Source organism: Erythrolamprus reginae, chromosome Z (assembly GCF_031021105.1).
Source record: "Erythrolamprus reginae isolate rEryReg1 chromosome Z, rEryReg1.hap1, whole genome shotgun sequence".
Lineage (NCBI taxonomy): Eukaryota > Metazoa > Chordata > Lepidosauria > Squamata > Dipsadidae > Erythrolamprus > Erythrolamprus reginae.
The window spans coordinates 78,437,637-78,453,067 of NC_091963.1; the positions used below are offsets into that span (position 1 = coordinate 78,437,637).

Genomic DNA, 15,431 nt, shown 5'->3' on the forward strand with positions numbered 1-15,431 from the left:
CGCTTTACCTCAGACATCAAAAGTTTTCGTATAATATACTCTCTGAGCCTCCGCTCCGTGCTTTCTTGTTCAGGAACCCTTTGGAGGATCCAAGAGGCTTTTCCTCCCCACAGGGGCCGAGCGGGAAACTCGGTTGCTAGGGCCGCTAAGTTGCTAAGGAAAAGGGCGGTTCCCCAGGACCTGCCAGACTTTCCCCTTCGGCTGAGGAGCCCTCCTGGCTCAGCCCCACACCAGAAGCAAAGTGGAGGCAGCGGTGGCGGCAGCAATTGCTGAGGTGACTTTTCCCCTTGGAGCACCCTCAAACCTGCCTGCCTCAACCAAGGTAGGCAAGTGTTCTTTCTTATCTGTGCGGCCCAAGCGCTGTGGGGAGGGTCTTGGAGGGCCCGCTGCAGCAGAGGAGAAGGGCCTCCTGGACTGTTCTGCCGGTGCGACCACCGTCGCCTCCTCTCCTCCAGCAACAAAGGACTTTCACCCACGGCTGCACCTGCTGCTCTCTCATTACAGAAGAAACTCGGGACTTTCCTGCCCGGCTCAGCTGAGAGCAGGGGCAGACAGATTCGAGGGCGCTCAGAGTGAAGTTGCCTCAGCTGAGCCGGGCGAGTGACTGTGGCAAGGGCCGGTCAGGTGCTGCCTCTCCCCGCCTGAGACAGCTTCCCTCCAAGCACCCTTCACTGACCACTGCGCCCTCCCCCTGAAGGTGGGAGATTGGCGTGGGAGCTGATAGAGCCGAGCTCCCTCCCGCCAGATGACCAGGGCCGGCTGAGGCAGCTTCACTCCAAGAGAGACGGCACCTGCTACAGCCGCTCGCCCAAGCCGAGGCCGCCTTCTCTGATTTGGCAGTGGCAGCTCCTCGAAGGGAAGCCGCCAGAGCCGCTCGGGGAGGGGGGGTTGCCACCGCTGTCGCCTCACGTCCTGCCTCAGCAACATTCAATGTATAAGACGCACCCAATTTTTATAGCACCTTTTCAAAAAGGTAAAAAGGTACATCTTACAGAGAAAAATAGTGTAGCTCTGTTCAAAATGCATCATCTTCAAGCAAATGAAGCTTCATCTCAATCTGGGCCAAAAGTATGTGGCAGGGCCAGGCAGAGGTGGGGAGGGGGGGAGACAGTAAGTGATCTCAACGCACCATCCATTGTCCCATCATCTCTCAGCTTGCCCCTGGCTGTGCAGGGAAGATGCCAGCATGGGACATTGAGATTGCTTGCCTTCCCTTGTGCCTCGGCCTCCACTTGCTGCTGGTGCCACCATGCAAGCCTAGGAGCATCTCATGAGCCAGACAGCTGTGCAGCATGTCTGGATCACCTGTCTCCCCATCCAGCCTCTGCCTCTGTGCTCAAACTTATCTGCGCTGTGCCAGAGTCAGCAGGCTGCAGCTGCTGCCAGACACCATCGTTTTCCACATGCTCACTGCCTCCCATGATGACTATGCACATTTCCTCGGATTATTTTGGGGGTAAGGCTTATATTAGGCCCATCCCAAAAAATCAGAGTAGACTTATTTTTGTGGTGGGTCTTATCTTTCAGGAAAAACAGTACAATCTGGATTCAAAGTTTAAACTAGACCAAGTCCCTATCACTGTGGTCAATTGACCAAACTTTAGGTACTTGAGTGCATTTATAGCCATTTGTAACATCCCATAGTCATGTGACTTTGTTTTGTGATGGTGTTGCCAAAAACCAGCATTTACTTCCAATTTTCAGCAAAACTGCACCTACAATGGGGAAAAAAGTATTTAGTCAGACACCGATTGTGCAAGTTCTCTGACTTTAAAAGATGAGAGAAGCCTGTAATTGACATTATAGGTAGACCTCAACTATGAGAGACAACATAAGAAAACACATCCAGAAAATCTCATTGGCTGATTTTTAATGAATATATTTGCAAATTATGGTGGAAGTATTTGGTTAATAGCAAAAGTTCATTTGCTGGCAATGACAGAGGTCAAATGTTTTCTGTAAGTCTTCACAAGGTTGGCATACACTGTTGCTGGTATGTTTGCCCATTCCTCCAGGTAGATCTCCTCTAGAGCAGTGATGTTTTGGGACTGTCGGTGGGCAACACAGACTTTTAACTCCCTCCAAAGGTTTTCTATAAGGTTGAGATCTGAAGACTGGCTAGCCCACTCCAGGACCTTGAAATGCTTCTTATGAAGCCGTTCCTTCATTGCCCTGGCAGTGTGCTTGGGATCATTGTCATGCTGAAAGACCCAACCACATTTCATCTTGCTGATGGAAGGAGGTTCGTACTCAAAATCTCATGATATATTGCCCCATTCATTCTTTCATGTACATGGATCAGTTATCCTGGTCTCTTTGCAGAAAACAGCTCGAAAGTATGATGCTGCCATCCTCATGCTTCACACTAGGTACGGTGTTCTTTGGATGCAACTCAGCATTCTTTCTCCTCTAAACATGATGAGTTGTATTTCTACCAAACAGTTCTACTTTGGTTTCATCTGACCATATGACATTTTCCCAATACTCTTCTGGATCATCCAAATGCTCTCTAGCAAACTTCAGACATCCCCAGACATGTACTGGCTTAAGCAATGTTGGTCTCAGCTCTCTGCAGGTCATTTACTCGATCCCCCCGTGTGGTTCTGGGATTTTTGCTCACCGTTCTTGTAATCAGTTTGACCCCATTGGATGAGATCTTGTGTGGAACCACAGATCGAGGGAGATTATCAGTAGTTTTGTATGCCTTCCATTTTCTAATTATTGCTCCCACAGTTGATTTCTTCACACCAAGCTGCTTGCCTATTGCAGATTTAGTCTTCCCAGCCTGATGCAGGGCTACAATTCTGTTTCTGGTACCCTTAAATAGCTCCATTACTACAGGTATTGAGTGGAGGACAGAGGAGCCCCTCAAAGAAGAAGTTACAGGTCTGTGAGACCCAGAAATATTTTGTTTGTAGGTGACCAAATACTTATTTTCCATCATAATTTGCAAATAAATTTGTTAAAAGTCAGACAATATGATTTTTCTGGATGTGTTTTCTCATGTTATCTCTCATAGTTGAGGTCTACCTATGATGTCAATTACAGGCCTCTCATCTTACCAAGTGGGAGAACTTGCACAATTGGTGTCTGACTAAATACTCCCCCCTCCCTCCCCGCTGTATAGTAAACTATTGGTTTGTTTAATGATTGCTATTAAAAAGCTCATAAAATTGGGTTGGTCATATTACTGACCCATTTACAAGTGTTTTATGATTCATGACCATGATACTCAAGCTCCAATACAGTCATAAACAGAGAACAACCTCGCCCCTAAAAAGGTTTTGGCAAAATTTCAGAAGTGGCTCTTTTGATATCTTCCCAGGGCTGAGAAAGTGTGTGACTGGCCTGAAGTCACTAAACAGCCTTTGTACTTAAGCCATGACTAGAAGAACCGTTGTATATACCTGAACGGTCTTCTCGATGCACTGGAAGGAGAGTCCAACATGGGTAATTACCAATCCTATTGGTAGAGACTGAGTTAATTTAAATATTTAAATACGAGGTAGTCACCGCCCCTTAGCAGCCCCCAATACCTCAGTTTTAAAAACGAATACAGTATAGAGGTAACACAATTTATTGAACTTCAACCATATAACAATTAACTTTTAAACCTCACAAACCCAATGATTCCGGCGACCTGGCAACTACGCCGGGTGGGTTTGGACTCTCCTTCCAGTGCATCGAGAAGACCGTTCAGGTATGTACAACGGTTCTTCTCCACTGCACTGGGAAGGAGAGTCCAACATGGGATATACCAAAGTTCACATCCCTTGGGAGGGAAAAGGCTGTGCCACGGTCGACGGAGAGGAACACACCCTCTGTAACACACGTCTCCCAAAGGAAGCTTCAGCCGAAGCAACCGAGTCAACTTTATAATGACGGATGAAGGTTGTAGGCGAAGCCCAAGTCGCTGCCTTACAAATGTCTTCAATAGATGCTTGGGTATTCCATGCGGCAGACGCAGCCGCACTTCTGGTGGAATGCGCAGTTATGCCAGCCGGAGGCAATTGAGACCTAGCTTTGTACGCTTCTGCAATACAATCCCTAAGCCAGCGACTAATGGATTTAGATGAGACCCCAAGTCCCATAGATCCTTGAGCAAATGACACAAACATCCTGTCTGTTTTCCTGAACTGATCAGTCCTCCTGATATAAATCTTTAAGGCCCTCCAAACATCCACCTTGTGCCACCTCAATTCCAACGGATGTTGACCATGTGTGCAAAAGTCAGGAAGGACCAATTCCTGTGATCTGTAAAATCCAGAGTTGACCTTGGGTATAAAGGCCGGATCCAGTCTCAGCACCACTCTGTCCGAGTGGAACACGCACAATTCCGATCGAGTAGACAGAGCCGACAATTCGGACACTCGGCGCGCTGATGTGATCGCCACGAGAAATGCAGTTTTAATTGTCAGCAGTCGAAGTGGAATAGACCTTAGCGGTTCAAAGGGAGGTGCAGTAAGAGCTTTCAACACGAGAGACAAGTCCCAGGTCGGGAACCTATGTACCAGAGGTGAATGGGAGTTGACTGCTCCTTAAACAAATTCCCGTATCCAAGGGTGTTGTGCTAGAGAACGAGAATAAGGTGCCTGTACAATGGTCGCGAGAGCCGCTATTTGCCTTTTCAAGGTATTCGGCGCTAGACCTCTATCAACACCTGCTTGCAGGAACTGTAACACCAGAATAACCGAAGCTTGTTGAGGGTTAGCATGCTGCTCTAAGCAAAACCTACAAAAGGCTGCCCATGTAGCTTGGTAAATCCGTACCATAGACGGACGACGAGCAGCCTGCATGGTAGCGACCACATTGTCCGGGATACATTGTTTTCTCAACCTGAGCCTCTCAAGTGCCAGGCGGTCAACTGGAACCATTGCGGGTTCGGATGACACACTGACCCCTGGCTCAACGATATTTCGCAATCCGGAATCCTCCACGGGGAAGACACAGAAAAGGCTGTCAGGTCGGCAAACCAAGGGCGTCTCGGCCAATGGGGAGCCATCAATATCAACTCCGCTCCTTCTTGCACCATCTTGTCCAATGTTCTTTGAATCAGGCATGTAGGTGGAAATGCGTAAAGCAGACCTTTGGGCCAGGGAGACAACAGGGCGTTGACCCTTTCCGCACCTGGCGTTGCGAACCGGGAATAGAACCTGGGCAATTGGGCGTTGTCCGGGGTTGCAAATAGATCCACTGATGGAACCCCGAAGCGGCGGCCTATGCTGTTGAAAAGAGCCGGGGCGAGTCTCCATTCCGAAGGATCTAGGGTCGCCCTGCTCAACCAGTCCGCCTGCACGTTGCTGGTCCCCGCAATGTGCTCCGCCCTCAACGAAGCCAGATGACGTTCGGCCCAATCGAAGAGAGCCGTAGTCTCGAGCATGAGACGCTGTGACTTCGTGCCCCCTTGATGATTGAGATGGGCCCTGGTCGCTACATTGTCTGCTAGAACCAGTATGTCTCTGCCCTGAACCCAGAAAGTAAAGGCTTGAAGTGCCAGAAACACTGCCCTGAGCTCCAGAAAGTTGATATTGATAGGAGTTAGGTCGTCCTGGGACCATAGACCCTGAGCCATATGAGGACCCATGTGAGCCCCCCAACCCGACAGGCTCGCATCCGTGGTCAGAACCAGGTGTTCGTGACTGTGGAGAGGGGAGCCCCGAAACAAAGCTGGGGACAACCACCATCTCAGTGATTGTTTTACGCATGCTGGAATCCTCACCTGCCGGTGAGAATGGCTGACCTTGTTCTTTTGGTACGGAAGTAAGAACCATTGGAGACTCCTGATGTGGTGTCGAGCCCAAGGTACGATTCCTATGGATGATACGAGAGTCCCAAGGACCTTGGACAACATGGCCAGCGATACCTGATGTTGTCGACACAGGTTGCTGACCAGTCGCCGAATGTTGAGGAGCCGTTCCGGTGTCAAAGATACCGTGTCCTGGGTGGTATTTATAATAGACCCCAGATGCTGGATGCTTGTAGAGGGAAAAAGATGACTCTTTTCCTCGTTGATGGTATAGCCGTGGCGCTCCAAGACCTGACGTGTAAGAGTCAAATCCCGTTGCGCCTGGGGCAGTGACTTGGACATAACGATGATGTCGTCCAAGTATGCCATCACCCGCACAGACTGGGCCCTGATATGCGCCGTCAAGATGTCCATCAGCTTTGTAAATGTCCGAGGCGCAGAGGACAGGCCGAACGGCATTGCCCGGTACTGGTAGTGAGTACCGTTTAGACAGAATCTGAGAAAGCGACGATGGGCCGGCCAAACAGGAACGTGCAGGTAAGCATCTTTCAAGTCTATTGACGTAAGAAAGTCGTGATGACGAATAGTGGCGAGAATCGATTGGAGAGAGTGCATTCGAAATCTCCGATACCGGATGAAGACATTCAGGGATCTCAGATTGAGGATCATGCGAAACCCTCCTGATGCCTTTGGTACAAGGAAAACGATGGAATAAAACCCTGTTCCTATGGCATGCTCGGGCACTCTCTCTATCGCCTTGATATGCAAAATATGTTCTATCTCCAGCTGCAAATGATGATTTTTCAACGGATCTCGGGTTGATGGACATTGGACAAAACGTTGTGGTGGGGGCTGAAGAAACTCCAGACGCAACCCGTGAGAAATTGTGGCTATCGCCCATTTGTCGGTGGAGATACTTCTCCAGGAGGCACTGAAAAGTTGTAGTTTGCCTCCTATGGGCGTTAGCGAAAGAAAGTCACTTGGAGTTGCGTTTGAAGCCCCGTTGGTTTCCCCTGAAGGGTCGCCTCGCCTGCTGATACCCCCTTGGTCGGTCCTGAAATGCCGCACGGTCACTCCGAAAGCCTGACTGTCCATACTGGCCTTGCTGAAATGGCCTGACATTCTGACCCACCGACGAGGAGGAGTCCCAGCGAAATGGCTGGCGACGATTATAAGGGTTAGCACGACGCTCCTGTCGTCTGTACGCTCTGGGAAGGGACTTCCGTTTGTCCTTGTCCTCAATGAGGACCGGATCCAACACCTCCCCAAACAATTTCTCTCCTTGGTATGGAGAGGACGCCAGGTTCCACTTGGACTTGAGGTCCGCCGGCCAGTTCCTCAGCCAAAGGAGTCGTCTGGAAGCCAGAGAAGTTGCCATCCCCCGAGCCGAAAACTTCGCTGCATGCAGGGTAGCATTGGCAGAAAATTCAGCTGCCGCTAACAGCTTACTGATGTCCTGTCTTAAACGGCCATCATCTGGGCCTAGACGGGCCTGCACCTCTTGCAGCCATATTATAAGGCCCGGTTGAAAAATGAGGCAGCCGCAGCTGCCCGAAACCCCCAACTAGCCATTAGGTGCGACTTGCGCAATAAAATCTCCGCCTTCCTATCTTCTGGCTTTAAGCTATCGCCAGTCTCAGAGGGAACTAAAGCCTTTGAAATCAGAGTCATTACAGGCTGATCAATGGGCGGAAACTCCAACAGCTTTTCCATATCCTCATCCAGAGTATAGAATTTCCTCTCCATTACCGAAGGTCCCTGAGCTGCTGCTGGAGTCAGCCAGGGGCGCTTAATACCTTGTCTAAAGATCTCTGAAGATGGCACATGGTCAGTCTCAGGCTGGGGTTCTTTAAAGAGGACTGTAGATGGTTTAGGATCCTCAGTGGAATCTGCAGCTTTGGTAGGACCTGGCAGGTCCACTGTTTGTTTAGCCTTATGAAGTAACACCTTAAAAAAGGATGCCTTGAAGAGACCTGCTACCACAGGAGGGTCAGGAGCGGTCTCGTCATCCGAGAAATCATACTCCTTCTCGGTGTCTTCTAGCTGGGAAGGTTCTTCAACCCAGGACCCCATACCCGAGAGGGGCGGTACTGACCAAGGATTTCTTGTTGGACAAGGGCGTGTGTTCTGCACTCTTGTTGCCATCCCCTGCGAATAAGCATCAGTAACAAGCTCCTGTAAGGCTGGAGACATCTGTTGCCAGGTGTCAGGATTTACTCTGAGTCCAGCTGCAGTGGGAGTAAATGTTGCTGTAGGCCCACTTTTAAATGAATCAGAAGCAGAAGCAGGCCTAGGTTGATTGAGGCCTGAGGCTGAATAAACAGCTTGAGGCAGGAATGGGGTCTGCCTTTCTGGAGACCAATCCCTCTCTGACAAGGTCTCCACTGGTCCCAACTGGGGAGCTTGTAAATCCCTGGCCTGGAACACTAACTGCGCAGGGAGAGGCGAGGCAATTCTAGGTGTCAGAATGGCTGCCTCCAGCCTCTGCTCCAATGCCTTAATCCTTCTCTCTGCCTCTTTAAGGGATGAAGATGAAGGCTTAGATTTGTCTTTGGGCTTTGGCTTGCCCTTATCCTTGGGCACCACGCTGGGGGAGGATACTTTTTCAGGCATTTTATCCTCCATCTACTTACAATTGACAGTTGTTATTAAGCAACAAAGGTCTGGAGAGTCACAGAAATAACGCAGTCGTCACAATAACTCTCACAAAATGGTGACTAATCACCTCAGCAACCCACGCATGCGCCCTGCAGCCTGAACATCGGCTGCTGATTGGCCAGCCGCAATCCTGTCCTTACAGCAATGGCGGGCGCGGGAAATGACGCCGAAAATGGCGGGTCCGCAATCTCGCCGCCAGCTCCCTTCGGGGCTTTATCAATGACCCCAATAGAGGAAGCGAGCCCACCGTCCTTCCTTTTAATGCCTTCTTCGCCGATCAGAGCGGCTTTCAAGGCTCCCAGGAACGGCAATCACGGCGGCGGCGGCTTCTTCCCTCACCGCCGAACAGCTGAGAGGTGCTGGCGCCGCGCCAAGACATTATCGATCTCCAAGAAAACAGCCTCACAGACCTTCCAGTGAGGGGGACGGACCCCCTCACCTTCGTCTGCCAGCCAGGTTTGACCACTGAGGCCAGTGACCCCAGGCTGGGTCGCTCCCCGCTCAGAATTGTACCCGCTGAGGGAAGGGAAACTCGGGGAGGAAAACGGTGGGGGTGGTGTCCACGGAGGACAGAGACCCCTTCTACAATACTCCTCTTCAATCTGTGATCTGTAGAAAGGGAGAGAAGAAAAACAACATTAAACAGGTTATTTATTTATTTATAATCACTACTACTTATGTAGAGGAACAAACTCAAGTCTCTACTCTTAGACTGAGTTTTTAAAACTGAGGTATTGGGGGCTGCTAAGGGGCGGTGACTACCTCGTATTTAAATATTTAAATTAACTCAGTCTCTACCAATAGGATTGGTAATTACCCATGTTGGACTCTCCTTCCCAGTGCAGTGGAGAATTCACCCTCTTCTAGGCTTTCTATGATAAGACAGTTTATTAGAGACTATTCCAGATATACCTCATCATGTATTTTCTTCCTTCAAATTCACAAATTGAGAAAATAGCTTTTACAAGTTCATATATTAGAATATCCTCTCAATATGATTATCCTTATAATGTGGGAATAGTTGTTTTTATAAGGGATGGCTGTTGTCATGATAACTAGTTTTGTGGCTTGTAATTGAAAATAATTTATTACATTTTGCAGGGGACACATGGACAGAAACACTGGCTTACGTGATATTCTGGGGAAGTGCAAGTTTTGGAACTCTTGCTATCATTCTTTACAATGGCAAAGATTTTGTAGATGCACCTAGGCTAGTCCAAAAGGAAAAAATGGACTGAATTTGTGTGTGTGGAAAGCGGCTTGGTAGAGATGGCTCTTCAGTTCAAACATGGAGTCTCTACTGACCTGCTTTCCACACCAACTTGTGTGGGGCAAGGTTAGGTTTCATTTTTAAAGGGTGAGAAGGTGATTTTACTTGGTGGAAGGGACTAACTTTTTTGTTCCACAATTACAATATTTTTCGGTGTATTGCATTAGCTAGAGAGTTTGCACATAAAATATGGAAGTTAAATTCAGTAACACTAGGCTCTAACACAGGACAATCTGAATTCCTATAGAATTGTGACTATATTATTCCAGCAATATAAGTCTTAGATAGCTCCATTGCTAAGGAGGATTATGATCTTGTGGTATATCAAGAGATCTGTTTCTAGGTTAAAGTACATTTCATTTATCTTCTCTGATACATGCAAAAGCTTTGTTTATTAGCTGTAATGAATAATTGCTGCTTTAGTGATTTAGCATTGGTTATCCATATAGTCAATATGTAATATTGCAAATACAATGGTTTTTTTAATTAAGTCCAAGAGCATCTGTTTTCTTAGATTTCTATGAATACAGTACTTTTTCTCTCTGATTAAAAAAAAGTTCCTTCAGCTAACAATGGATGAGAATACAATCTTCTGTTAAAACATTGAGAAAATGACATGTACAACTGATTTTCCTAGGATATGTCTTGTGCTGCTTTAATTACTGTCCTTAGCTTTAGATAACAAATTTACATATGGTTAAAGAATTTTTTTAAAAAAAAGATGTACATGAAATCAAATAATGTAAAAATGGTTATTTAAACACTCTCGTGCTAAATAAAGATCCGAAGTATTTGTTTCTTTCTGAAGAATTAGGTGGATCATTGAAATTAGTAATCCAGTTACTATATCTGCTGCCTTGAATTAATAAGAATGATCTGTGGGAAATTGAATATTTGAAAAAAATAATTCTTGGGAAATATTCTATGTTTGCACTGGGGACCAGCATCAACTTTTTGTGCATGCCATAACTATTTCCCTACAACTGTAACTGTAAAAATCAGTAAGCTATAAGTCTTATGCTAATTTTTAATAAATATATCTCAACTCTAGCACTTCCAAGCTTTCTATTAAAACTATATCTAAATAAAGAATCAATTTTAAATCATTGTCATCCATTTTGTAATTTATTTGTGCTCAAAACCAGACATGAATCAGCTTCAAGTGCAGTGCATTATTTTTAGTAAAATCAGATATATTTTCAGTATTGAAATTATGTTATTTAAATACCAGGAGCATGTGTAAGAAGCTTCAGCAGATAGGTTTAGCTTAGTAGAGGAAAACTAAGTGGATTGCTGCAATGTTTTCATAGTTTGAAAATTGAACCTCATACTATATGGACTTTGGAAACAAAAACTGCTGTCTTTGAATGGTTATGGGGTTGGGGAGATTTTTGGATTATCCTTTTCGGTTATTTGAAATAAACACATGCCATTCCTATTTCCTTTTAAAATCATTTAATTGAAATAAAGTGATGGGGGTTTGAGTCTGCTCAAATATGTGGAAAACCTAAGAAAGTTTGCATTAAATGGATGGCTTCAATGTCGGGATTTCGGGTTTTTTTAAATACTCTTCTTTGACCCTTCTGTGCATTTTTTATAACTGCAGCAGAGAAAAATATCTGGGTAGTTCTAGTTGCTAGATGGAAACTCAAATTCTTTAAATTTGGGAGTTGGGAGAATGTATACTAGTGCTTTATAAAAGAGATTGCAAATCTAAACAAGTTTATTAAACAATAATAAAACTTCATTTCAAAAAAATAGCATCTTTTGTGTATGAATCTTAAATAGACAATGTGTATACAGGTACTAGTATCTAAGTATGTATGATAAAAGTAATATAGGCAATCCTTTATATTATGAAATTCCTTCTTTCATCAAATGTCAATATTGTTAAATCATTCTATGTCAGTCCGTCTATGTCTGTCTTCTGTTTTCTATGGCCATGCATTATGCTAGTACCACTGTTTTATATCACTGTCTGATTAATCAATTACATATCAAATTTCTATCAGCAAATGAGGTTTTCTTTTACTGGAGACTCCTTTACCTGAAGGCTGATATAAGTTTCTTGGAGAGAAAAAATGTAAAATGAATTTAAATAATTGATATAAACATTTAAGTCAAAATACAGTGGTACCTCTACTTAAGAATGCCTCTACTTAAGAACTTTTCTAGATAAGAACCTTGCCTCTTCTTAAGAACCATTTTCTACTTAAGAACTGGAGCCTGGAAAAATTTCCCAGGAAATTTGAGAGCAGCACTAAAGCCCGGCCAGTTTCCTGCCATTCCACCTTTAATCCTGGCCATCTCAGGCTTTTCTAGGCTGCCAGAGGAGTCTTTCAGTGGTGTTTAAGGAGGCTTTGGCAGCCCAGAGCGAACAAAGCATTTTCCTTTCTTTGGGAGCTTGGAGGGAATAAACCACTTCGCTGTGGTGACTCCCTTGCGCTGCCTCCTACACACTCAACACGAGGTTGTCTCCTAGAGTGTCTGGGCATAGAAAGGCAAAAGGGGGTGCTTCGGCCCAGCCGAATCAATTCGGCTTCAGCCAAACCAAGGAATCACCACAATGAAGGAAAGGCGCCGGCTACAAAGCGAGCGAACAAGAGAAGGGAGCCCTTCAGGATGGGAAGGAAGAGGAAGCAGGTAGCAGCAGCCTTTCAGTCAAAGGAGCAGGAGGTTCCCCCCTCTCGGCCCCTGGGTTTCTCTCTCTGGCCCAATGTATGGGAGGCAGCCTCACGCCAGGTGTATGGGAGGCGCATGCTCCTCCTTGCTGCCTCAGAGTCCCCCCCTTTTTTTTAAAGCCTTAAAGTTTTGGATTTTTTTGATTCCCCTCATCTCATCTTCCTTTGGCAGCGACTGTCCTCTTCTTCCTTCTCCTCCCATCCAAATTACGAGCTTTTATTTCTCTCCTAATGGGTTTGCACACATCATTTGCTTTTACATTGATTCCTCTGGGAAAAATTGCTTCTACTTACAAGCTTTTTTACTTAAGAACCTGGTCACTGAACAAATTAAGTTCTTAAGTAGAGGTACCACTGTACATGGAATATCCTGATTTGTTTATCAGATCACAAGCTATAGAAGATTGTAGTATTAATATTTTATGGAAGACAGTACATGAAAACTCATGTTTACCTGAAAGCTAAAGCTAAAATTGGCCCAAGTCTAGAAAATGAGAAATCTGCAATTCTAATCTAATGGTGTTTTATATGCTTCTAAGAAGTTATGCACTTCTACTGCAAAAGGTTCAAATGCAAAAGATTATCTTGCATTTCAATATATAAAATGATAATGTGTTTTTGAGGTTTTATCCCCCTCAAAAATAATAATCATGCAATGTTCTAAGTGTTCCAGCAATTTCTAATGCTGAAATTGGCTTACATTTTAAAACAATGTTTCCACCTTAATCAATACAGAAGCAGGGATAGTTGTGATTGACTTAGAGTGGAGGAGTTGCAGAAAAAGTATCAAGGCTTGCAACATCTATCTTTGGACCAGGATGGCTGCTTTATCTCAGAGAGTTTTGTTAAAAGTCTGCTTTAATTCTAATTTTGAAGCATTGTAGACACTGATGCAAGCTTGGAAATGGAAATAGGACGATGCATTAACAAGAGGAAGAGCAATATTTTGTAAACACTTCTCAATGAATAGGCTTCTGTTCTCTGCTTGCATATATAGAATTTGGGGGTTAAAAGGTATTTGATGGCTGTTGCTTTGTTTTTTTCCACTATATAAATAAACCAGATCCAAAACCTTGCAGTTGTTTATATGGTATTAAATAATTGTTGTGGTTATGAAGAAAACTGCATGTAGGATTTTTTTAAAATGTGTATGCTTGAATTATAAATAAATTTGAAATTATAGAAACCAAATTAGATTGTTTGCAGAAGCCTTCTGTGAAGAATTCAGATTGTAAGGTGACTTACGCTTGTACAAATTGGAAAGTAGTGTCCCAACTAATATTCCTCCTTAGCAATCAACCATCTATCTTGTCAATACAATGATCCTAAAGTATACTTGAGATGTTTAATTTGTATATATAAAAGTACAAACTTCATAACTCTAATTCAGTATTCTTGTTAAAATGTTGCTTGGATGCTCTGGTGCATGAAGTGAATATATTCTTTCTCCACTGCACTGCTCAGAGAGTCCAACGTGGGTAATACTTCAGCCTTATTGGCAGGGACTGAGTTAAAAATTAGCATAATTATTATGTCCCGCCCACCACTGCCCCCTCTTAGCCAGTTTTAAAAACTCAGTCATAGAGTAGGGACTATGAGTTTTGTTCTCTCCAGTTAGGAGATAGATTCTATTAATAAATGCATGCTTGTTTCTTTAAAACTAATCTTTTCTTCTCCCTTTTTTTATCTCCCTCTGCAGGAAATAAAAGCTGGAGTTCCTGGACTGAGAGCCTCTGCCCTCTGGGGTATCGTTCTCCAACTCTTCACCCCTGAGAAGCCTCTGCTCCCCGGAGCAAGCTTTGCTGACAGGGTGCGCTGGTATGGGGTCACTGATGTGAGCGATCAAACCCCCCTCCCCAATTAGACCCAGGTACCTCCTTGGGTGGCCAGCGTGAGGCAGCACCTCCGGATCGGTTGCTATACCGACTGTGAGGGGTCCCGGCTGACTCATTCCATTCAGAAGCTTGTAAAACAGCTATTTAGCGGCTAAAAGGACCGCAATTTAATCGTGGCGGCAGGGAAGCCTTGTAATTGCCGAGCAGGAATGGATTGCCCCCATCAGCACGGGGAGCACTAAATTGCCGAGAGGGGGCTGGAACGCCACCCCAGAGCTAACCGGCAAAATGGCAAATTATGGGGATTAAAGATTCCCCTTGCCTCGTTAAGGGACAATTTTCTCCTCCTGCCTGACGTCACGGTCGCCATTTTAGCACAATGACTCAGCTACTTAAAGTTTTCCCCAGCTGCCATGTTTTGGGACTAACAAGAGTTGCCATGACAATGAGGTCAGTCAACAGACTTCTCAAGTCATAGACCAATCAGCCACTAGGGGGCGATGACGCGCTTTTTAGGAGTCACAATTTGCTTAGTCATTTTGCAATCGACTGGCCTGGGAATAAGTCTCTCCTTGTTTGCAAGTCTGTGAGTAATTATATGATTATGTCGCAGTTACCACAAAACCCCCCTAGTGAGCTTAAAGTTCCCTCAACAAATAAAGGGAAAGACAAGGTTCATGGCACAAAATCTAAGGGGAAATCCTCAGGGAAGGCCTCCCAGTCCTCAGCACTAAAAGAGGCTGAGAAAAAGATTAAAGCCTTAGAAGCCCAATTGGAAACAACCAAGGCTAAGAAGGGCCCTAGCCCCTCAAGCAGTCTTCCCCCATGTCAACAGAGCCCCTCGGTCTCAGAGATTCCAATGGAACCTTTCACTTCACAGGTGCAAGGGGATTGTCTCCTGATCGCCCTTTAAGTGCACCACCTGCAGAAGGCTTTCAGAGGGCAGAATGGTCCAGACCAGCTATACAGCCAGGGTCTCAACCATTTTCAGCTGCAGCAGCCACATTCACACCAACTGCAGCGGGCCTTAGAGGGCCCATGGACAATTGGCAAACAATGTCTCCATCCTTGCAGGATATGATTGCTTCGGCCTACTCTCAGGGCATTGCAGTGGGTGCCCAGCAGAGGCCTTCCACTCTCCCTAGGCCTACCAGACAGGATCCTTGGACTGTACCTGAGGTGGCCACATCTGTGCATGATTCCTTCCAGGAGGACCAAGACCTGGGTGAAATGCCCATGGA

At 45.5% G+C, this 15,431-nt stretch overlaps 1 protein-coding gene across 2 annotated transcripts in view; it reads left to right on the forward strand.

Annotated features, from left to right (window-relative positions):
- The window catches only part of SACM1L (SAC1 like phosphatidylinositide phosphatase), a 148,634-nt gene extending 137,857 nt beyond the window's left edge, over positions 1 to 10,777 (forward strand). For both annotated transcript variants that reach the window (XM_070727045.1, XM_070727046.1), the window contains exon 20: positions 9,506 to 10,777. In XM_070727045.1, the coding sequence (XP_070583146.1) occupies positions 9,506 to 9,642 (137 nt within the window). In that variant the 3' untranslated portion in view covers positions 9,643 to 10,777. The remainder of the gene's footprint in view (positions 1 to 9,505) is intronic.
- Positions 10,778 to 15,431: the final 4,654 nt, after the last annotated feature.